Raw genomic sequence first — 24519 nt, 5'->3', positions numbered from 1 at the left:
CTCCGGCATGCTGCCGTGTCGAGCCGCAGAGCCTTCGTTCCCCCAGATGGAGTAGCCGCGTCCCAGTGCCCTGAGCCACCGTGCGCCCTGGTGCAGCGCAAGACGGCTCTCCCCAGCTGCACCGCGCCAGCTGCTATTTCGGGATGCTGGCACCGGCGGCAGAGCTGCAGTAACTGCGTGCCTGCAGCTGAACTCAGGCAGGCTGACCCCAGCCGTGCCCCCCTGCATCCCATCCTCGACTGTTCCCCTCGGCTGTGGCACGGGCTGTGCCAGGGCTGGCAGGGCTTTCCCAGCTGACTCTTGGGGCATTGGTGATGCCGGCTTTAGCAGCCTGCTTGGGTTTGTTGCGGCTGCTGCATGTGTGCTCCCGCTCCCGGCTCCAGGGGAACCTGCCACGCTGCGGGAATTTTTTTCCATGTCCCAAAGCCCCAGCCTAATTGCAGTGCTGCTTGGCACAGCTGCCCTCGCGCCCTGGCCACAGCCATGCTGGCACCCTGGCACACCCATGGGTCCCCACACCTTGTGCCACAGCACTTCAGGTGACTGTGCCCGCGGTGCTGGCTGGCAGCCAGCCCGGCAGCAGCCTGGGCACGCACCGCTCCCATGCAGCGCACGCTGCCTGCGCTGCTCGAACAGGCAACGTTGCCTACGGCACGGAGCATGGGCGGCTCAGCCACAGAGCCCTGCCGCAGTGCCGGCACAGCAGGTTGAGCTGTGGGTAGGTGCATCATTGCACAGGGGATAGCTGCCGGTAGGAATGGCTCCGTGTAGGTATACCTGCATGTAGCAATAGCTGCATGTAGGTATGGCTCCATGCCGGTATAGCATCACATAGGTATGGCTCCATGTGTATCTGCACATAAGTAGAGCTTGATGCATAGGCACATCTGCAAGTGAGTATGTCTGCCCATAGGTATATCTATATGTAGATATGGCTGCACATAGGTATATCTGCACCTCTGTAGAGCTTGATATAGGTATATGTGCAAGTAGGTATAGCTGCACCTAGGTACAAGTATACACAGGCATAGCTCCATGTGGGAATATCTGCATGTAGGTATAGCTGGAGGTACATATATCTGCACGTGGGTGCATGTGGGTATGCCTGCAGGTGGGTATGGCTGTGGGTGGGTTCACAGCAGCGCCCGGGAGCGGTGAGGGTCCAGCACTGCTCCCTCCCGCCGGAGCAGCCCACGGCCCCGTCTCAGCAGCCGGGTGCTGCCCCACGGGGATCCCTGGCCGGGGACATCCCTGGGTGAAGTCCCGGCACAGTCCCGCTCCCCGGGGAGCAGCTGCAGGGACCGACAGGGGATGGGCACGGCAGAGCCGGGGTGGGAAGCACCACGTGTGGGGCGGTGTGTGGCACCAGCTGCACCATGGCACTGGCTCTCCTGCACCTGCTGTCCAGGCAGAGCCGTCCCACCACGTTTCAGGGCAGCTTCATTTAAATGATCAATTAACAACCTGCTCAGGTTTGTATTTTTGACTTCTTTCCTTGAAGAACAACTGCCCAGTGACCAGCTGGGGCTCTTTAAACCTGCTGCTAGGTCAGGGTTTGTGCTGGGTCAGGCTTTGCACTGAGCCTGGCTTTTCCTCTGGCTGAGCAGAGGCCATGGTGCTGCTTATGCCAGCGTTTATTGCTAGAAACACGCCGGAGCTGCGCTCCTGGCTGGGGCAGAGGGAAGGGATGGGCAGGTTTCTCCTGCCAGACCATTATCCGTGCTTTCCCTGAGGTTCCTGCCGCGGTGGGTGCAGAGCTGGGGAGAGCCCGGGCATCTGGGCTGCAGGTGATGCAGGGTCGCTCCCCCGGCTGGCTGTCTGGCAGGGGTGTTGGGATGCTTCTCATCACGGCGCTTCCTGCGCCTCTCCTCTCGCCTGTCAGGAGGTTTCGTCCTTGTGTCTGCTCTTGCTGACAGCTTTCAGGATGGAAAACATTACTGTCTCCAAAACCAGGACATTTTTTTCCCCCTTCTGCTTTGAAACCCCCACTGAAAAGGAAAAGTTGATAGGAAGAGCATTGCTGCATCTTGCCTCCACTTCCCATTCACCGGCGAGGGGCATGGGGTGGGTAGGGCTGTAAGGTGGGCTCCCACATGAGCCATGCCAGAGCACCCCAAGTGTCCCCACTCTGTTGTCCCCCAGTGCTCCTGGTGTTGTCCCCTCCATTGCTCCATTGTCCCCTTTGCTCCTGACATTATCCCCCATTGCTCCCGGCATAAACCCCCCCATTATCCCCATTGCTCCTGGAATTATCCCCATTGCTTCTGGCACTATTCCCCCCATTGTCCCCATTGCTCCCAGTATCACTCCCCACATTACCCTGCCGTGCCGGGGAAGGGTTTGCACCTCCATCAAGAGCCCCACGTTGGACTCTGCCATGGCAATGCCTGCCATGCTGGCCAGGTGCCGTGTGCCGGTGCCACATGCCAATGCTCCTCTCTGGCAGGGCATCACCAAACCAGCCCTGCCACTGTTTCGGTATTTGCCGATCCTTGCTTTCAGCGATGGGAAAGCTCTGGTGACAAGCACCTGAGCGTGCCATCTCTCGTGGCAGGGCCGTGGCACGCACATCCTGTTATCACCGCTCTCGTGCTGCGCCCGGCAGGAGGAAGCCGACGACGACTGCTGGGAAGAAGGAAATGGCCGGGGCTGAGCGTGGGACACCGGGGATGGGCAGCTCCCGCTCACCGAGGGACCGGCTGGCTCTCAACCACCTGCGCAGACTGAACCTGGGCACCTTCCCCAGGGCTGCTTGGTCACCAAAAAGCAGCGGGTTCACCGGTGGGGAGGAAGGTGGTTTTAGTGCCGGGGCAGCCGGCGGTGGTGCTCACCGGAGGGGAAGCGGTGTTTGCCGGTGGGAGAGGGAGGCTGGACGGTGGCACTGGCTGGGGGTGGCTGAGTTAAGTGAGGAGCTGTGAAAGCTGGACAGAATATTGATCAGGGATGCTGGAAACTCAAGGGATGGCTCTGGGCAGCAGTGAAGGGGACAGTAAAGGGAATTTAAGCATATGGGGAACGAGCGAAATCCTGGCAGAGATGCAGGACCATCCCTGGGTAATGCCGCTGGCAGGGGAGACGCAGCCGGTGAGCTCTTCTGCTCTGGCGAGGGGCTGGTGGCAGGCTCAGCAGGGGACGAGGTAGAGGATGGCTACGGGTCATCCATCTTCCCCTGCCAGGTCTTGGTGTCTCCATGCTCCAATGTGGCCATCCTGTTCCATGGTCCTTGTCACTGGGGGAGCTGGCAACTCCTGTCCCCTCCATGCTTTGCATCTCCAGGGAGTTTCTGCAAACCCCAAAGACCCTTCGAATACCCAGGGAGCCCTGCGGCCGGGACAGCTGGCCTGGGCTGTGTCCCTTGCCGTGCTGAGAAGTGCCCGCATCCCTTGGAGCTGCTTGGCTGCTCGCATTGGGCCTTTCCAGCCGGCTTGCCATTTCCCAGAGCAGGCTGCGGCACCCGCCATGGTCCCTGCTGCACCTCTCTGTGGGGGCTCAGCCGGCAGCTGTGGCTGTGCCGGGGAGCGCAGTGTGCCACTTGCCCGCCTGCCCACTCTCCTGCCCTGCCAGCTCCTCTGGCAGCCGATCCTCCACCGGCAGCTTCGTTTTGGCTAATAGGTGCAATTATCCCTGGCTTAAATCTCTGCGTGACAGGGAGGTCAGGGCAGCTGGAGGAGGGCAGCAGCTGCCGGCAAGGCGTTTCCGACCGGCTGTAAATCTCCTGTCCCACGGATGGTGCAGCACCAGGCACCAGCCGGTCTCTGACCCTCTGCCTGCTCCTCTGCCTGCCGGGCTTGTTATGGCTGGAAGCATTGCTTGCTGGACTCAGCGTCCTCCTGCCACTGCGCAGGGCGCTGGCCGCCCATCCTGCAGCCCTTGGCAGAGGTGGGGGTCCCTGGGGTCCCCCTGTGCCAAGCAGCCGCCCTCCCCTGGCAGCTCGGCCTCGTCACCGAGAGGAGCTGCAGCAGCGTGTCCCGGTGACGGTTGCCAATTTGGAAGGCAGCTCCCTCTGGGGGCTTGGGCGCGGGGATTGGATTAATTAATCTTGCCAAGAGGGCAGGCGCCAAATTAAGCCGGTGACACACGGTCAGCTAGTTAGTCAGCGCTGCCGCGGAGGGAGCAGCAGCTGATCCTGCCTCGGTGCGGGGGGAACCTGCGTCACGCGCCGGGCAGCGGCATGGCGTGCCAGGCGGGTGCACAGCGTGCCGGGCTGGCGTGCGGCCCTGCCGGCGTGGGGAGGATCTCTCTCACGGGCACCTTTGCCAGTCCCCGGGGACATGGGGCATGAGGAGCACGGCACACCGCCCCGGCAGTGCTCACCGCAGGCTCCGATGGGCTGCATGGGGGTGATGCAATGGGGGCAGCAGCGGCACTGCCGGTGGGAAGGCATCCCCTGGGCAGAGGCAGAGCTGCTGCAGTGGGGCCCCACATTTGCCCCCTGCTCCCTGGCGATGCCACTGGCCCGGCCCGGCCACCGCTGTGCTCGGGGTGGCTCCTGTCGCTGAGTGTGCCCCACAGGTCCCCCCGCCTCTGCAGTGGGGGGTATTTGCTCTGTTCCAGAGTCCCTCTGTCCGGGTCCGAGCACCCTCAGACTAAGCAAATCCTGAGAGCCGCACTCCGGGGTTGGGGCCCACCCCATGGCTCTGGCCCCACAGCAGATGTGGGGATGCAGGTGTGATGCAGCATGGCTTGAGGGACCCCCGTGCTCTCAGCACTCGCGTTGCTGAGCAGGGCCGGCACGCTGTGCCATGTCCCAGTGCCATTCCCAGCGCGTGGCTCCCACAGCGCTGCTCCCACTGCCGCAGCCTGGGGAGGGAGAGCAGCCGCCGGCCGGTCCTTCCCGCTCCCCCCACCACCGCCGTCTTCCCGCCTGACCTTGTTTTCAGGACCGATGGCTCCTCGTTATGTAATTGCCGCCGAATTTCCGCACAAGCCTGCAGAAATGGCCGATGGTCCCGGCATCCCAAAGCGTGGCAGGGGGTGGCCAGGATGGACCCCGCGTGCCCCAGCCCCTTGCCTGGACGTCCCTAACCTGATGTTGTGCCTGTGGGAGAATGATGCTGGAAGGGGCTCAGAGATCTCCCACGAGGCTGCAGTGGGGCCGCATCCCCGCGCTGTGTCCTGGAGTGCCACCGGGGCTTGTGACACCCCCCGGCATGCCACAGCCCCTGCCGGGGCAGGGCAGCAGGCGAGGGGCAGGGGGAGCTGGGGTGCAGGGGCTGCCGGGGCTGTGGGAGCACTGGTAGCACTGGGGAGGGACTGGCAGCCCCCCACGGAGCCCCGGGGCAGGCACCGTGCCGGGGTCCCCGGCACCCGCGGCCGCACCCTCCGTGTCCTGCCCCGGCATAGTGTTTGGCCACCGATAACCACGCTTGGCGCTCCCCTTCCTGTTCCATAAATCATGGGTGAGTGTGCGGGATAGGGAGGAGGAGGAGGGCAGGGGAGGAAAGGCACAGGTCACACCAACAGCTTGTAGCGGAGCGGAGGAATCAGTTCCCTGGTGATGGATGGAGCCGGGGCAGCTGATGCCGCCCAGGGTGGCTGTTAAATGGTGCAAACGAGGAGCAGCCCCGGCCCCGGGGTCAGGCACTGACATGGAGGCCCCCGACCCTGTGTGGGGGCAGGCCGGGTGCCCCTTAGCAGTGCCCCACATCCCGGGGGGGGCCATGCTGGGGGCTGCCCCAGGGAGGGGGCTGCAGGTGTCTAAACTGCACGGACACGGGGCCATGACCGACCCTGCCCCCCCAAACTGGGGCAGCGGCCCCCATCTCTGGCACCCATGGGACCCCCTGCCCACCCCGTGCTGTGGGTGTGAAGGGAAGGAGGGGGATGCAGCAGAGAGCATTGCATGCCCTGCTGCCGTACCCCCTGAGCAGGCCCCAGAGGGGATCATGGGGGTGGGCATGGGTGCATGGACCCCAGTCCTAGCCTTACACGCTCCAAGGTGTTGGGTGCTTGCGAGCACCGTCCAGCACGCGTGGCCATTGCCGGCTGGGGGCCGCAGCACTGGAACGTGGCAGCGAGGTGGGCACCGCAGGCGGTGGGTTGGCACCTTTCCTGGTGCTGGCTGGGGGAAGCCTGGTGAGGGGCACCCAGGTCTGAGCCCAACTGTGGGGCTCACGGGGTCCCTGGGATCTCCCTGGGGCACATGGGGTCCCTGGAGTCTCCTTGGGGCGCACAGAGACCCTAGAGTCTCCGATGGGCTGAGGCCGTCTGCTGCCCCATGCTGAGCAGGAGCTGATCCCCCTCCTGGGGCTGGGGGTAATTGGGTTCAAATACGGCACTAACGAGGTGTGAAAATGTTATCACCTGTAGAATAAACAGCGAGGCAGGGATATAGGTGCCCTGGACAGGCGCCTCGGCTGCAGCCTGCAAACAGGTCCTGTGTCCATGAGCAGCAGTCATGTCCCCCTCGGCACAGCACCCAGCTGACACACAGCACCCACATCCCCCTTGGGAAGGGGCGCAGGCAGGTGGGGGACCCTCCTCACCCTTGGGGACGTTGTGTCACGGCCGTGCTGTGGAGCAGCTCAGTGCACACGGAGATCCCACCGGCTGCTGCCGGGACCTGGGTGCTGCCCCATGGCACCCGCGGCTGGGTCCCCTCCTGCCTGGCACCAAGGCAGCCGCCGGCAGCATTGGGGAAGGACCAACGCGGTGGGTGGGCAGGACAGGGTGGACATCGGGGACAGGAGGGGACACGCAGCACGGGGGAACCGGCACCGAGCACGGTGCTCTGTGCGTGTGCAAGAGCACAGGCGCTTCTGCACAAGCTTGTCTCAATGCCCGCACGTGTATATGGGTGTGCATGCAGACACACACATGTGTGCATGGGCATGCACGACCCTGTGGGGACCCTGCCCACACGTGCACGTGGGGCGCAGGAGCGTGCGAGAGCATGCCACGAGTGCGTACAGGCCTGAAAGCATGGGCGAGTGTGCATGCACACACGGTGTGTGCACACACGGGCAGTGCACAGACACTGTGCAGGCGAGTGTGGTCGCACCCACGGGTGAGCAGCAGCCGACGCAGCCCTTGTGCCAGGCCCAGGGCTTCGGCTCCCCGTGCCTGCCGGCGGCCACCGTGCAGGCAGGGCTCAGCGCAGCAGTGTGGACTCCCCGGGCTGGGGTCGGTCCCTTTGAGTGGGAGGCGGTGGGCTGCGAGCACGGTCTGGTGATGGACACAACACTCACGGCTGTCCACCGGCCTCTCCACCCACTGTCCCTGTGTGGGCCGGCGCGTGGGGTCCCCGGGGAACCCCCAATGGGGCCCTGGGCCTGGCGGGCTCCAGGCAGCTTCTGGGTGTCTGCGGGTGCCAAGGAGGGGAGGGAGAGACACAGGGTGCAGCAGGGAGCGGGACCGATCCTGGGGAGGAGAGAGCAGTGTCCCCGCTGTGGGGACCCTCCTCTGTGGGGGCTGCATGGGAGAAGGGGGGAGCTGGGGATTGAGGCAAAAAATCCTCCCCCATAAGCAGGGGGGTGGTGATGGACAGTTAAATATGGCTTTTAAGGACAATAGCTATATTTAGAGGGGTGCTGCCCCCACATCCCCCCAGTGCAGGGTGGGAGGGAACAGTTGGGGGGGGGGCTGGGGGACAGCAGAGGGGACACAGTGGCACTGGGATCACAAACCATCTCCGTCCGCAGGTGGTCCTAGGCACTACTGATTGGGTCGGGGGATGCAGCACCCACTGCTCCCTCCCTGGGCACACACTTGGCCGGGGGATGCAGGATGGGGAGCAGAGCCCGAGAGTGCCGGTAACGCCCGTGCCAGCCCCTCTGCTGCACTCGGCAAATGCCAGGTCCCTGGTGGTGGCCATGGCCGGGCAGAACCCCTGCCAGGGATGGTGCCCGCGCCGAGGACAGGCAGCTGCCCCCAGACAGAGCCCAGCAGCGTGCCGGTGCTGTGGCAGCAGAGCTGGCCATGCGCTCGGTCTCTGCTCCTGCGAAGCCGGGCTGAGCTGTCGGGGGGTTTCTCGCTCCCAATTTCACCTCGCACTGGGTTGAGAGGAGCATGAAGCTGCCCCAGATACCCGGCAGCCCCCCCGGCTACGGGAAGGGTCTGTGTCTTTCCCACCAAGGTGCCTAATCCCTTACACAAATAAGCGCCTGGAGCCGGGCAGCGCCGTGCCAAATTGGGGCCGAGAAGCGGAGGGGATGCATCTGTGCCCGCAAAACCGCAGATTCCTGGGGCTAAGGTTTCCTCTGCATGAGTGGAGCCTGGCCTCTGCCGCCAGTGGCTCTGCCGGGGGTCTGCGGGAGCTGGGGCATCCCCCCGCAGCGGTCGCAGGAGGGTCCAGGCATGGGCGTGAAGCATCTCCACCGAGTCTGGCGGTGTGGGAACTGGTCCCCATGGCAGAACCAGTGACGGCTGCAAGCCACCGCCAACCCAGCGCACCGGGGCTGGATGGGGCACAAGATCCCCTCCATCAGTGGCTCTGTGTCCGGGGGGACCAGTGGCGACAACGGCCCCACCATTGCAGGGGCCTTTACCGGGGGGGCAGGCACCTGGTACCGCAAACCCCAGCTCCCCCAGTACAGTTTCTAACGCTGCGTTGGGAGGGGATGGGGGCTCCGGTGCGGATGCTCCCATCCCGGTGCCTGCCCGCCCTCTGAGCCTGGCCCTCGCCCTTTCTGCCACCACCAGATGTGCTTGCTGGTGCAGGGTTTGCAGTGGGGGGGAACATCTGGCAGGGAGGAGGCAGCCATGCCGGGGTGTCGGCGCCGTGCCGATGGCACAGATGCGGCGGGCGCCACGGCCCCGAACACAGGCAGCTCTGTCTGCTTCCAGTGACCTGCAGCCATGACAAATGCGGGTAATCCTCTGGCTCTGCTGCTCCGTACGAACCCACAGCGAAGTGCCGGCAGCTGCTCTCATACTGTGTGCTGCTTTGGAGCAGTCGTTTCCTATTGAAAACCTTTTCTTTTTCACGAACATCTCTGCTTTTTTCACATGGTGAAGGGACAAGACACCCCTTAGGGATGAGATGAATTTATTAAATATTTGGCAGATGACAGAACATGGCTTCCAGTTTACAGGTTTCTGTTAGAGACATTCCCCACACTTACAGCATTGGCTCCAGCGCAGGTTTGCCAACCGCTCCCAGGGACGCTCCCGCACTCACCCGTGCTTGCGGCCGCACTCACGCGGTGCCAGGAATAGGGAACAGCACCAAGCTTGGCATGGTCCCCGACCCCCTGACTGCCGGGCTCTGCTGCCAGGGACACCCCAACTGCGCGGGCACGGCCAGGGCTTGGGGAGGCTCTGAGCACGCCTGTGCCAAGGGATGGCATGAGTGGCCAAAGCCACCGCCTTCCTTTGGCACATTGCCGACAGACCAGCCGGGTGTGGGACATACTGCAGGGCGCCCGTCCCTATTCCCTACCCTGTGAAAACTGGGGGTTTCCCTCTCCTGGCATTAACCCCCAGCACCGGGGCATTGGCTGGGGATGCCAGTGCAGGGACATGGCTCTGTCTAGGTAACGGTCCCATAAGAAAACATTTTTAGGTGGCATTTTTCTTTTTTGTTCAGGTGGGTTTTGCCCTAGGGAAATTGCAAAGTTTCCTTGCAATCCGAATTTGATGTGTGCTGCTGGCCGGCTCTGCCCGGCAGGAGAAGGCACCGCGAGCCCCATGGCTCTGCCCCAGCCTGTGCTCAGCCCAAATGGGAATTAAAGAGGGGCTTAATTACAGCCGCTGTGGCTATGCCGCAGCACTGGCATGCCGTCCCATCACTGCTGAGGCACTGGGTCTGTGCTGGGGACCGGCCATTCTCTGGGAGCAGAGCCGTCTCCCACGAAAACCAGGGCGACCCGGGTGAGGGAGCAGTGCTGTTCCCAGCAGTTTTGCAGGTGCCGGGACGATCGCAGGCGGTTTGGTCAGTATTGGCGAGGGTATTACAGCACAGAAAGTCACCGGAGAGCAATCAGCAACTATTCCCTTACAGCCCATCTCAACACACTGTCCCCAGGATTCAGCAGCAACTCCCAACACCATGGCCCGTGGCCGGCCTGCTCTGCCTGCTCTGCACCTGCCCGGCTCCGGCAGCACCGTGCCCGGCTGGGCTCCGCGCGGGGCCCTGCCGTCCTCCCTGGGCTCCGGATCCGGTCCCGCTCTCTGCTAGCGACTCCCATTCCTGGATCCTGACGAAAAATGACCATCCAATTGCATAAAATAAAGCCCCAAATAGAGCAAAGAACCATATCTGTGGTTATTTATATTTTTACCGGCAGCCTCAGGCGTGCGGGCAGATGCTGGGCAGCAGGGATGGGCAGGGAGGCACCGGCAGACACGCTCGGACCCAGCAGATCTCCTGAGAGCAGCACCGGCACGCGACACGCTGCCTGCAGTGCATGCAGGCACCCGTGCACCCACACACACAGGCACACATGTGCACACCCGCACACGTGCACCCCCACACACCCATGCACGCGTGCACACCCGCACATGTGCACACATGCCGGGCTCCGACCCCGGGAGCTCTCTGGTGCTGCGGAGCAGATTTCCCTGGCAGCCTCCGGGACGTTGCATCCTGGGCGCTGAGCACGGACTCAGGTGAGCGGCCGGTCCCTCCGGCATGGTGCCACTGGCTCCGGGAACCCACACATGCTGGAGCTGGGGTGCAGTAATGCAGGACACAGCCTGGGGATATATATTAAAGCCTGGCCTGAACTGTTCCTCCTGGAGGGTTTAAGGCGATTATTCCAAAGGCAAACAATAGTTTGTAAGCAGGCTTCAAAGTTAACCATAAGCAAGCTGGGGTGCTGGGTGGTTTTTCCCCTACACAATGTCCCAGCATGTCACCGGTGGAGGTGCCTGGTGTTACTGGGGTGCAAAATGATTCCATGCATCCTGTCCGGCGCAGGAACCCCTGCTGATGGCCATGGCACAGCTCAGACCCCAGCATCCGCGCTTGTCCCGGTGCTTCCCGGGCTCTACTGGACCAGTCTGTGCCCCAAGCCCTGCTTTGAGCCCACGCTGCCTACCCCAGTTCCAGACTGGTGCTGGGGGCAGCGGCGCCATGAGGGCAGATCCCAGGGCACTGGGACCGACCGCGCCAGCTGGGCTTCACCAACAGGGTCTGGGGACCAGAGGTGACCTCCCTAAATGACACCGTTGAGTGACATGTCATGACAGCCTGCCCGGAGTGCTGCCAAGCCAGCTAACCATGCTCTCCTCGGCATCAGCATGCACCGCAGGGAAAGGCTGGGGGGACCCTATGGCATCGTTCCCGTCACCTCTGAGTGATGGCGGAGGGAAGCTATCAGCAGCAGGCCGACAAGGACAGGTGCAATTAAGCTCAGGCCTTGGTGATCCAATGCCTGGACCTGGCTAGCAGCTGCCCTCACTCTCCATCACCCCCGGTCGCTCCTGCTGGCTGCAGGGTGCACATTACTGGAGCCATGCCCACAGGACCGTGGGCCTTCCAGGACCCTTTAGACTGGGGGGGCACAGATTCCTCCTGCTCCAGCAGCGGCTTGCTGGGCGAACACCGTCCTCCCGGCAGCAGCCAGCACGGCAACAGCCAGCACCAACCTGCAGCCCCAGCCTTGCAATAATATAAAGTATTATAGGTAAAATGCTTTACTGGCTACAATAAATGGCATCATGGGCGAGGCACTGCAGAGCCATGGCACGCAGGGTCACATTTAACACACACAGACGGTATCCCCACTGCATCTGTACAAACCCCCACTGATCCCACCAGGTTTTCTGAACAAAGCCCAGATGCCCCCGCTCCCCTGGCTGTCACCCTCCCTGCGACCGGCAGTGCTGGCTTCAAGAGCCCTGGCAGCGGGGGGTTCTCCCCAGCGTCTCCCCTCCGAGCGCCTGGCCAGCCGGAACGGTGGTGGCCGGTGGTGGCAGGTCCCGGCGGTGCCACCTGCACCTCCTCTGGCTGGGGCCGGACCGCAGGCTCAGCGAGATGCTCACGGCCGAGGTGGCAGCTGCGGCAGGAGGTTTTTTTGCCTCCTGGCAATCGTGGTAGCAAAAGTGAGAAGGGAAAGTCACAGGGTGAGTAATAACAGGAAAAAAGCAGCAAACGTGAGGCTCCCCTGTGATCCAGGCTTTGTGCTTCCCTGACGGCTATGGGAGACGTGTCTTCGTCCCTTCCTTCCAGTCTGTGCCACGTTTTGGGCCCCGGCACCTCTAAGGAGGTGACGACTTCCATCCCACCATCTCACACATTGCCACGGGCTCTCCCATCACCGCCCCGGGCTGCCCCGTGGCGCAGCCCCACTCCTCCGGCACTGCTGCCGGTGCAGACACCCAGTCCCTGACGCTGGACTCGGCGGAGCTCGGCCGGGAGCTCCCAGCCTCTCGCCCGCACAAGGTGCCAGGAGATCCCACCAGCACGATGCAAACTCCCCTGACGCTCGCACCTCTGGTCAGCAGGAGGAAGACCCCGGTGCCTGTGCAGCCGTAACACCTCCCGCTGCCGACAGCCTTCACCACCCCAGCAGGTCCCCGAGCATGGCCATCAGCAAAACATTCCTATTTTCAGTGCTTGAATCCGCCCGTAGCTGCAGCCAAAGCTGCTGCAGGTCCTAATTCAGCAAATTCAGCCGAAAACGCACACAAAACCTTCCCCATCCCCGCGAGCGCACTCTGTTTGGCAGGCTAAAGCTAACATGCTGCACCAGGTTATCATCACTTTCCTTTCCTTCTTGACAGCTCATTCACAATATTTATATTCAACTAAGTCTGTGGCCACCACGTACGTTTATTTTCTCTCTCCCCAAGGGCTGTAGGTACCCAGCGAGCACTTTCCACCGAGAACTGAGGCCATGTATCGGTTCAGACAGGAAGAAAAGCTGAGGGCTGGTTTCAGGGTTTATCACTCCTTTCCATTCATCACCCTTGATAAATATTTATAGATGCATTAGGGCACTCAGCTCCTTCCACTAAAAATAACATTCCTAAGCACCAAGAAAAAAAAAAAATCACCAGTGATTGGAACTGATTACAATGTTTTCTAAGCAGCTATGGAAGAAAAGCCTAGCAAGGATAAGAGAGTGGTGAGCTGCCAGCCTCAGACTACACAACTTGGGTTATTTCTCTTAATTTTAAACAAAACCGAACTCGACGCCTGAAAATGAATGCAGAGATGCTAAGCTAAGCCTAGCAATGGTCGTCCCTGAATTCCTTGCTTATGAAGGGAAATTTTTTAACAGTCTGAAGAGAAGCAGAGCCAGGAACGCCGGGAGGCAGGCCCGCTGCTGCTGCTGCTGCTGCTCCTCTGGTTGTGCAGCCCTCCACCCGTGACGTGCCCTGCCATTTACTCCCAGGATGACACGCGACATCACACACGATGGCAACCAGACACTGACAGACAGCGTGGTGTTTGGAGAAGGTGGGTTTTTTGAAGGCAGAATCCCCTTCGTGTCACACGCAAGGGATCCAGGAGGCTCTACACCCATTTTTTCATGCATATCGAGGGGCAGAAGTCAAGAGGAAATAACCAGTGTGTGACGCGATGATGACACCATTTGGGAGGAAATCAAAAAATATCAGTACGCTTAGCAGGAGCAGGGAGTATTAGCTTTCCTTTCCTTTTGGTTTTTGTTTTTTTTTAAACCTCCCATAAATTGCTGAGTTTGATGGGGCATTGTCTGATTACCGTTAGTAAACACATGGAGGAAAATAGTACATGCAATGACCTAAGAGGCAAGTGCCCACGGGGAAAGCCCTCCAGGTGGTTCAGAGAAAGCCGCTTTCATCAGCAGGTGGTTGAGATCGGTCACAGTTGCACGATGGTGAATGTATCGGCTGAAATGCGCCTCTTCCAAAGGATGGGGAGACGTCTCTCAATTGTAAGCGTAACCCTCCATGCCTGCATCATCAGAAACACACAATGTGCCGTCAGCATCTGCAGAGAGCAGAGCTCTGGCCTGACCCTGCATGGGTTTGGAGATCAGCTCCCGCGGTCGCAGGGCAGGAGCCAAGCTCCTCTGCTGAACCCTCTGGTTGGGGCTGCGCATCTCTGGGGACATCCTGGGCAAGCTCGGAGCAGACCGAACGCGTGGCACCCACCACGCGTCAAGCGTCCTGCTGACCCCAGAGCTCCTCACCTTGGACCCGACAACCCGGGACAGAGGAAACAGGAGCTCTTGAGTCACCGACACCGGGACCGTGGTGCCGTGGCAGGTCCCCAGGTCCCGCGAGCGAGGGCCCGTGAGCTGACATGGTTGACTTTGCAAACCAAGGTGAGGTTGGTGCTGGGCATTTTCCCCCCAGAACAGCCAAGATCTGTTAACAGAAAGCCCCTGACGATGCTGCCCATCCCAGCCCCCTCTGCCATCGGTGGGCAGCCAGAGCTGTGGCTTGGCTGGACACCAGCACCACCACCACCACCAGGATGGCTCAGGAGGACCCATCACAGGTTCTGGCACTGCAAACGGGAATGCGAGGAACTTGAGCTACCGCAGTTTAAAGGATTTTTTTCTTTCACTGACATGTCTTCATTCTTTCTGTAGGATAAAGAAACCTGAAAGTAGTTTCTCTCTCTTATTTTTTCAGTTGTGTCTAATTTAGCGCTCATCAGCGCCGGTCCTTGGTGGTGTTGGAGGCACTGCTGGGCTTCTCAGGGAACAGGGAGCTTCTCATCTCCAGATCAGTGGCTAAGGGGTGACCGGGGTCAAAGCCATCCTTTCCTCCAAAGCCATTAGAGTTAAAGGGACATTAAGAAAAAGCCACACACAGCAGTATAAACAGCTCCCCATTGCTGGCTTCCTCTTCTAATGGTATAATTTCACTCCTTCTTGAGTTACCAGATTGTTTCCCAGATGAGGCAGGACTTGAATTTCTAATGTAAAAACTATCAGAAAAACTCTCAAGCCACTTTCAGGTTATCTCTATCCACCACTAAAATGGCAGGGAGGCAGAAAGGGCAAAGCCTCTTTTTCCTCCTTTGCAAATTACCTTTAGAGGACAACTGTGGTGGTTTTATCATGCAAAATTGTGTTTCAGATCCATCATGACTAATTCATCTGGCCCACTACCACCGTGGGCTGGGTCTGAACTGATAAGCTAAAGATAAGACATTCTCCTGCCTGGTTTTTACAGCTAACCCACCTACAGTGTAAAGGAACAGGTCCTAGAAGGAAGGTTACCTAGTACACGAGTCCCCATCCCTTTCTGGCTAATTATGTGTGCATCCACGCTACGTTTTTCTGCCACAAGAACCCTCCTCCTTCCCACTGGGAATGGTGAAAGATGGGCATTGTGGCTAAGGCAAATGTCCAGCGAGTGTATGGGGAGTGTGGAAACCTGATCGTGTGCCCTCCTACGAGCTTTTCAGATGGGGATGATAGGGATCTTATTCAGGTCCTTCGGAGGCATTGTCACCGTAGGGCTCAGGCTTTCTCCCTTACCGTATCTTGTGCTCTCCAACCACCTGTTTGTCTATCCATCTGTTGTGCCTTATTATAACTTAAAGCACAGGCTCTTCGAGGGTAGAGATGGTATTTTTAGTACATCTGGATAGTGTCCATCACAATAGGGTCCTATTTCCTGGCTGAGGCCTCTCAGTATAGAAGTAATACTAATAAAATAGGAGATAATGCTCTTCTTGCTGAAGTTAATAACGTTTTCCCACTGTCTGTAGCAGGAGCAGAATTCCGTCTTAACAAGAAAAAAAAAAATCAACATCCTTTTGAACGGTTGTGGAGTGATGGGCAGGTGGGGAACCTTCCTTGTGCACACATAGGAGATCAGGGGCAAGGGCAGGAGGTGACCAGGGACTTGGCCCTATGCATTGCAACGGTGCGTACAGAACAACACTGCTGGAGATGTGAAGAAAAAAGATATCCATCCTTACCTGAATTGCTGTACAGCCGGTGGTCATCCATCTAACCTGCAACACAGGCGGAAAGGCACGTTTAGAAAGTAGGTAATTTTATTTCCTGTAAAATGAAAAATCTACCCTCCCCGTCTCTTGTTGCTCTTCTCAGGACTGCAAACAGCTTTACAGGCATTGGGATAAATGGCAAGTCCTCTGAAATACAGGGTGGGTAGAAAAGGGCTTCTGATCTTACTGAATCCCAGAAATGCCAGCATCGCCGGGATCGCCCAGCCCAACCCCCCCCTCCCTCAAAGCAGGGTCAGTCACTGCAGGCTGCTCAGGACCTTGTCCCATCAGGTTTTGAGGATCTCCAACGGTGGAGACCCCACAAACTCTCTGCGCAACCTGTGCCAGTGTTTGACCAGCCTCACGGTAAAGAAGTATTTTTTATGTTCAAACAGGATTTCCTGTATTTCGAGGTGTGCCTGTTGCCTCTTGTCTTTTCACTGGGCACCACTGAGAAGACTCTGGATTGGTTTTCTTTAGTCTTTTCCATCAGTTATTTACACACATCGATTTGATCCCAGCTCTCTCAGCTTCTCGTCATGTGACAGATGCTTCAATGCCTTCGTCATTGCCATGGGCTTTTGCTGGACCCTCTCCAGTCTGTCCATGTCCCTCTTGTACTGGGGAGCCCAGCACTGGACCCAGCACCCCTGGGGTGGCCTCACCAGCACTGAGCAGAGGGGAAGGGTCCCCTCCCTTGACTGGCAATGCCTTGCCAGTCCAGGAAACCATTTGCCTTTGTTGCACGAGGGCACATTGCTGCCTGATGGTCAACTCGGTGTCCACCAGGACCCCCAGGTTCTGCCCTGCAAAGCTGCGTGCAGGTGGCCTCCAGCCCATCCTGGTGCCTGGGGTTGCTCCCAGGACTTGGCATTTCTCCTTGCTGAACTGCATGAGGTTCCTGCTGTCCCATTTCTCCGGCCTATTGAGGTCTCTCCGGACGATCCGCTGGTGTACAGCCACTCCTCCCAGTTTGGTGTCACCTGCAAACCTCTGAGGATGGGCTCTGTCCTGTTCTCCAGAACAGATGGCTGTATGGACTACAGTTTTGATCGGTGTGGGCAGGTGTATTTCAAATTGGATATTTTTGTCTAACAAATTTTACGGGGCTGCAAACCATGCACTTTCTTCCAGCAGTTTGACAGAGCAGATCACAGCTCTTTAGTCCCTTTTCTAGCAGTATGGGGGGTTATAAAATCTGACTGGCCAATACATGAAGGGACCAGCTCATGGAGAGTCTTGTTTCAGGTGATACTGTCATGGGTTCACCTCTTGGTCACCAACAGAAGCATGCCGTCTTGGAGAAAGGCAGCAGGACCCAGTGACTGTGGGACAGCCCTAGCCAAGCAGTCATCCGATCTGGAATAATGACTGGCATGTTTGCAATGTATGGATATGTAACGCCAGGTTTCAAGAAGGGATAACTCAAAGAGAGTGCTGAGGCTGGCTGAACTGCTGTGGGGTGACGTCTAACGTGACTGGATGGACGTGGCTTTGCCAGCTCCCAAATGTGCTCTTCTGTGCCTGGAAACCCATGTAGACATCATCTCTGGAGATGCTGCTTAATTTGTAATCCTAACCACAAAAGATGCAGCCAACTTGGAGTCTTCCCGAATGATTTCATCCTTCTAAAGCCGTACCATGCTGCTGCTATATCAAGTGTATGAACATAAGCCTCTCCAGCGGGGAAGCGAGTTCTGAGGTTGATTAATTGGGACCCAGAGAAATATGAAATAACTTTGTGAAGAAACTTGTGAGGAAGCCCAAAGGCGATTCTGTCCCTAGGAAACACATCGCAGTGGAGTCCCCGCGAGGACCGGTGTCTCCCTGGTCTACGTCAGTGCAGAAGTTGGGGGAATACATGAGCTGCAAGTGATTTTTCTTCTTGTCCGTCCAGGATGGGAGGAAGTAACAGAAGAGCTTTGCTGAGATGGGGATGCACACAAGAGTCACTGTGCAAAGAACGAAGTTGGGGCAGGTAGCGCTTGGCGTGGGTATGGGGTCCATCGGACCCCACGTGCCTGCAGCATCCCAGCCATGGGTCCCTATAGGTAACGTGGGGCAGAGAGCAAGCGCTTTCGTAATGCCTGTCCTCGACGTAGCCCACACAAAACCCATTGGGACTCCTCATTGCTGTACGAGCTTTGGTGTCTGGAGGAGCTCCCATAGAGTACACGCTCCACAGGAGGACTGCAGTTTATATATTGATCATTCCTTGATTTTTCTACAAGATTTTTATCTCACTAACTTTGTGGCATTAAGAAATCACTTACTTTCTGGCAGAGATAATATTTACATTCCACATGAAGGTTTTTGGACCAAGTTCTGCTTTTGGTTACACGTCTCAGTCCCTGTGTCCTGTACCCCCCCCAACTTCAATGCTGCTGCAATGAGTAACAGAGCTGAATTTGTCTTACTACGTCTCTGCTACCATACATCATATTTCAACTCTTCAAAATTCCCCTTTCCCTATTTCCCATGCAAGATACAATGCACATTTGGAAAAAAGCAGAAGGGTCATCTGCTAAGCATCTAAAATATTTAATTGAAGAGGAATGTTCTAGGGCAAAGACAGGGTCCTGTGATTTAAAGCCAATGCAATTCTGCTTTGAAAACTCCTGTTTTAGCTAAAATCAAACTTACTGCACTTCTTCCTACAAACTTATAATGTCTAATACTGATGGACAAACCATCAGGAAGCAGAGCATTTCCAAACACCTGAATGCTTTGCAGGACTCGCTGTACAGAAAAATTCAGGAAAACGAGCTCTTTTGGTGAGAAATGTGAGCCCCGCCACTTCAGCTTAGCCAGAAGGAAAATGTGTGTACAACAACAAAAAAGGATAAAAAGTTCCAGTTTGTTGATGCTGAACTTAGGTTTGGCTCAAGTGAGACAAATGCTTGGGCTGATTCAAACCTGTCCAAGTCTGTTTCTCATGCTTTGGTTTAAAACATCGAAAGCAAAAGTCAAGAGACCCCTGAGCAAGGTCTCTTCCCAAGGAGGCTCTGGGAGGTGCTTTTGTGTTCACTTGTGGAGTGTGACATGAGGAACAGATCTCCTGCAGACGCCTCCAACTCAACCGTATGCTGCACGGTTGTTTGCAAGTCTCGGGGCTGCACTCCACGCCTGTGATGATCACTTCCAGCCCCGGGAATAACTCTGCTAGCACGTGTCATGGATTCATTCGCACCAAAGGAAGATGTGGTCTGGGGAGGATTAGTATCTAGACCTGCAATCCAGGGATAGCAGAGATGAAAGAGACCTCCTGCGAAACCACATTCAGCCGATGGCACTGCCTACACGGGATTACCGTCAGCAGAGTAATTCTGAACATTTGTCCAGCCAAGGTCACAGGAGGCAGTGGTTCAGCAGATGACGGTCCCACCGCTCAGGAACTTCACTGGTAACCAGCCCACGCTTTTTTTTTTTTCTAATATATTCATCTGGAGTTCTCGCAGCACTCAGAGCAACTCCTCCTCCTCCTCTTACACATTTCTGTGCATGACCTTTGCTGAAAGAAAAAACATTCTTGAAAGCTGAATACACACGCTGAAGAAATCCTGGCCATGACGTCATCTCAAGCCATGGCAGATGTTGGAGAGAGTGACCCAGCAGCATGGCGATGACTGGAGCAGATAAACCTGTGCCGTGTCTGCAGGTGGCGTAACAGCAGCAGCAGCAAGGCGGGCTGCTTCCACCCGGAGCCATCTGCATTCACAGCCCCCTCCTGGGACTCCAAATGGAGATGCCAAACTCAGGTCCTACGGAGGAGCAAGGCAGAAAATGCTTTACAGCCCACAGACTGTAGTTTGTCCCCTTACCTCGGTCCTTTCCATTCTGCATTTTTTCTGTTTCTTCTTCATCTTCTTCCTCTGCTTCAAAAAAAAAGGAAAAAAAAAAAAAAAGCAAACATGAGACAAGCAGGTGAGAGAATAGATGCTTGGGGAACTTTTGAATAGATGCTTGGGGAACTTTTCTGTGGCAAGGAAGAACTGGCTTTTCAGGCATAGCGGACACTGGAGGGGAAGGAGGATGAGTGTTCAGGCTCCCAAGGAAAACCTGGATGAAAGCATCATCATCCTCCCTATGGCACGGTGCCTGTTCACTGCTGGCAGCAAAACAGTCCCCGCTCCACCCTGATCGGATGATTAGAGGTTGTAGAATGCTAGCTGGAAGCGGTGTCTACATTGTCCAAAAGAGTGGACTACTACCTGGCCCGGGTAGTACTGGGACCAAAGTCCCTTGTGCACTCTTACTTTAGCACTGTAAGAAACAGAGAACTGCACAATGTAGACAGTGGGAAGGAAGTCACGACTTTTATGCCGAGGTCAAACCTAAGGAAGAAAAATGAAAACGGTTTACAGTGAGGCGAGAACCTTGGAGGGTCCCTCCTGGTGTTGCAGGGTTTGCCCATGCAAGGTGTTCAGGGACGCCGACGCTCACACTGGGGCAAAGCCACATAACTGGTGACAGGCTGTGCCCCCAGAGAAAGGCGCTCATTATGTCTGAGAGCTGGTGGTTCATTATATTTAACTCCGGCTAAGTTGAAGAGAGTTTATGGCCAGGCTCGTATTTATGTAGCAGAGAGTGGGAGCAGAAGGTCACATTCTTCTGCAGATGGTGGCTCATATCTCTCTGTGCAACATTTCAATGAGACCTGTGTAAACAGGTAATAGTTATTATGAGCAGTGATATCACTTCTGCCTACTTCACATGCTGCTGAGAGCAAAGAAAGGGAGAAAACCCTGCAATGAAAAGCACAATTTGAAAAACTGAAGCATTCTGAATTGATCTGATCAAAGGGGTTCTTATACACATTTGATCTCTTTGTTGCTTTGACAGCAGGACCGATGAGACACCTGGGAGTCACACAGCCTCTGCCTACTCAGCGATGGCTACCAATGAGTCCTTAATGCGAATGCAGAAGACATCACTGACAAAACCAAACGCATTTTTAATAACAAGAGACGTGACCTGGAGCTCAGCAGCCGCTCTGCATCCTGAACCTGGCTCCTGTTGGGCAGCTTTGCAGGGCAGGGGCCGAGCCGCCTCTGGCAGTACCATGCCTGGTCCCTGGAGACCAGCAGTGGGTGTCTTTTTAAGCTCAGTTGGGAGTAAAAATGATGTCAAGTGTTCCCTCTGCAGCACCAGGAGCATTCGACTATCAGCACAGGAGAAGGGGGATGGCCAGAGCATCTCTGGAAGCCCATCTAGGAAGGGGTAATGCAAGCAGTGTTTCCTTTCCAAAGGAATCTGTTTTCTGAGCTTGTGCAAAGGTACGGAGAGGCAAACAGAGGTGTGGGTGGTGTACGCACCCGTGTCTCACAAAACGCTCAAAACACAATGCCTGCAGCTATATTGGGCGAGCCTGGGGCTGGAGGAGGTGTCTATTCTCACAGCGTACCTCCAGGACAATATGTGTTAAATCCCACTGACTCTCATCAGCTGAGGATAACTCATGCTTTTCCTAATTTACACAAATGAAATGATTTCAGATACTTTCAAGGGAGCCTTCTTTAGTATCTGCATATCCTCAAGTAGGAGAGTAATTAATTCCATTTTCACTCCCTTGTGAACCATAACTGCTTTGCACGATCTCCGACAAGCCTGAAAGGGCTGTCAATAGCGCAAACCCGGGCTGTTTGCATTTGCCAAACTCTCAGGGATCTCAGAGGAGGGCAGGAGCATCACGGGTCCAGCCGACGCTTCAGGTCTGCCACCAGCCACCCCAGACCAGACCCTGAGCTCAGCCGTACCGCTGCAAACGCACTCCTCTATTAAAAGCAAAAAAATAAATTACTGCAGACATCTGTTTTGGGCAGAGGGTTTGTTCACTGGGTTTCAGCCTAGCAGGAAGAGAGCTGTGCGTCTCGAGCGTGGTGATTTATTGAAGAAACACACGGCCCTTCACTGCAATGGCACCAGCGGTGCTGCTGTCATACATGAAAGACTTTATTAACTCACAGCTGCCTTTGCAGCCAAGACACGGGGTTTAGACTGGGTGAATTTACTGCTTAGCAGTAAAATATCAACCCGGTTTATAACTGTGACTTCTCCATTAAGGGCAGTGGGAACAAAAAGCCTAACTGGTTTTAACATGGAGTTTGATAAGTTTATGGGGGGATTATGAGATAGAGCAAGGGGTTGGGGGAGGTATGAAACAGAAACCATGAGGTTCAGTCTGAATACAGAATGCTTTACTTTTTTCTTAAGAGAAGGCAGCCCACAAACAAGCTGCTGGAAGCCTAAATGGTCATATATTCCATCGCTGACAAAGCTTGAGAGTCACAGGATGCGTCCCTGGACTATAGCAGAAGCTGCTCCAGTCCCATCAGGGTGTTTACTTCCACTGGCCCAGTAAAAAGGCACGAAGGGAATAATTATCTTTCTGCCACATTGCTGTTTAATCCTTTGTTGCAATTGGCCTCACGTACATTTACTATATATTTGTGATTACGGCATCTAACGGGGATTCATGGCAGAGGAGTCTCACCTGCTGCTCAAGTATCGCTGTCACTAAGCAATACTTCGGGGAGACTCACTCACACATCTGCCCTGGCTTCTGACTTGCTGGCTTGTGTTGTAAGGAGCTCCGACTTCCAGAAGTGGGACTGGGAAGTGGCACTTCTCCTGCCTCGTAAGAGGTCCAGGACATGCCTGCAGGGTACTCTGGAAAAGCTGCTTAATGCTGTTATATATGCACAATCAATACGAGCAGGAGTGTGGGAGCTAGATGTGAGTCTGCTTCATGAATCACCAAACGGTGCTATCAGCCAGGTTTGTATCTGCAGAGTATTGCCTTAACTATCAGTGATAAAAATCAATGGAAAGCCTGTTCAGGAGGTATTTGGAGTTTTCAATGATGTTAGCTATAAAGATTATTTTTCATTTTATCGTTGAAAAAAATGAACACATAATCTCGCATTACGCTTTAAGTAGTTTTTATAAAATATAAACCTAAAGACAAATTTCCAACTTGTGGCTTCAAGCTCTCCTTTTTCTGCTGTGCGGTGTCGCTACTTTAACTCTTACCTGAATGAAGTTCCTTCACCAGCGATGACATGGTGTTGGTGATGGAATCGGCTGCTACCAGCAGGTCGTTGCGGAGGTTCCTCCTCGTACCTGGGAGCAGAGCAGACACACAAACAGCAGGAATTGCACATGCCGCACTGCCACCGCCCAACCTCCTCGTGCCGCGGTGCTCGGCCACGCGTCCCTCGCTGGTCCCCACCAGCGTCCCCATCTCGGGACAGAGTTTGGATGCCCCAGCCCTGGCCCCATCAAAGCAGCTCGGCTTAGCAAGAAATGGTGATTTGCTCTGGAACAGCCCAGTTCTGCTTGGCTGCTTGATTGCCTGTTTGGCTAATTAGCTATCACACCACTCTTCTCCTTGACAAGGACAGCGCTCGTACGGCAGCTCAAGGGCAGACGCTTCTCTCTCCATGACAGGAGTCGCTGGGTGCTGGCTGTGGCGCAGCTGATCCACACATTTTGTTTGTGCAGAGTCGTTATCGCTGCTGGCTTCTCTGTTGCAATCGATATTGCTCAGGTTTGAGCGGAATAAAAGATAACTGAATTCTCACCCTCTGCAGAGCTCTCCTCTTGCGTCACTGGAGGAAGCAATCCTCTTCCTCGGTGTGCCGCACAGCCGGGGGGCATGGCACCTTGCTGTCACCCACAAGACATTGCCCAGTTCCAGTCTGCACACTTGTCTTGTGTGAGCCTCTGCTCGAGGGACCTGCTCACCCCATCAGCAACCTGAACATCTGCCACGGCTCCGTTGGAATGACCGGGACCAGCCAGGGGCCACGATCTGCAAAGGAACCGTCAAACCGGCTGCTGCCCATAAGAGAGATGAGTGAGGGCAGCAGGAGCTGCTCCGTGTCAGGGATAATGCTTATTGCCACTTGCTGATGCCGGGAAGATAACGATCTCCTTCGCCATCTATTCTGGTTCCCTGTGCCAGTCCCTCCGGCAGAGCCAGCCATATTCTTGCGGCAGAGCATCCATCCTGCCGACCACAGCCCAATTCTGCGGTGCTCCAGCGCCTGCAGATGCCAAGGACGTGACTCCCCGTCCTTGCCGAGCCCCCTTTCCTCCGGCACCTTTTTGTGCTGCACTGTTTCGGTTTTATTTGGAGGCTTTGATGGCGCGGGGTCACGTTTTCTGCCCTGGCAGGTGGTCTGTAGCTGCAGTTTCTCAGGTTGCAGAGCCAATGGCCCCGAGCTGAAGCTTTGCTGGGAGCAGGTCCCTGTAAGGGTTCATTGGCCCCAACTCAGCCATCCCCGTGCTTTAACTGCTCACAGAATATGGCTTTAGGCGGTCTGTTATCCCACACAGGCACCAGACGTCCGCACCGGCGTAGCCGCCAGGAGCATCGCTTTGATGCTGAGTGTCTGACAGTGCTCTAAGATCTCAGCATTTGGGACCCCGTCCTGCCATTTACTCCAGTGAGGGCGTGAAGACAACACGTGGAATTGCCGGAGACATTTGATGTGACATTTTGCAGCTGTACTGAACTGCAGTAACAACAACTGTACGTTACACGTTTACTTTTGTTTGAAGTCGGGTGTCTCTTTCATTCCAGACGTGCTGCTTTAATCTCCCAAATGCTGTGCTGGCTTTTACTCCGTCCTTGGCTGGGGTGCTGTCAGAGTGCCTGCTCCTACATTTTGCCT

At 56.4% G+C, this 24519-nt stretch overlaps 1 protein-coding gene across 6 annotated transcripts in view; it reads right to left on the bottom strand.

The window, feature by feature from the left end:
• Nucleotides 1-8979: 8979 nt before the first annotated feature.
• The window catches only part of DTNB (dystrobrevin beta), a 213018-nt gene continuing 197478 nt past the window's right edge, over nucleotides 8980-24519 (bottom strand). For 5 of the 6 annotated variants that reach the window (XM_049818389.1, XM_049818392.1, XM_049818393.1 and 2 more), the window contains 4 exons: nucleotides 22874-22963; nucleotides 19663-19716; nucleotides 15812-15847; nucleotides 8980-13825 (listed from right to left, as the gene is read on the bottom strand). In XM_049818389.1, coding sequence (XP_049674346.1) covers nucleotides 15843-15847; nucleotides 19663-19716; nucleotides 22874-22963 — 149 coding nt within the window. In that variant the 3' untranslated portion in view covers nucleotides 8980-13825; nucleotides 15812-15842. The remainder of the gene's footprint in view (nucleotides 13826-15811; nucleotides 15848-19662; nucleotides 19717-22873; nucleotides 22964-24519) is intronic. The other variant, XM_049818391.1, reaches the window with a different exon arrangement.

Source organism: Accipiter gentilis, chromosome 16 (genome assembly GCF_929443795.1).
Source record: "Accipiter gentilis chromosome 16, bAccGen1.1, whole genome shotgun sequence".
Classification (NCBI taxonomy): Eukaryota; Metazoa; Chordata; class Aves; order Accipitriformes; family Accipitridae; genus Astur; species Astur gentilis.
This window is presented reverse-complemented; position numbering and strand designations above follow the sequence as displayed.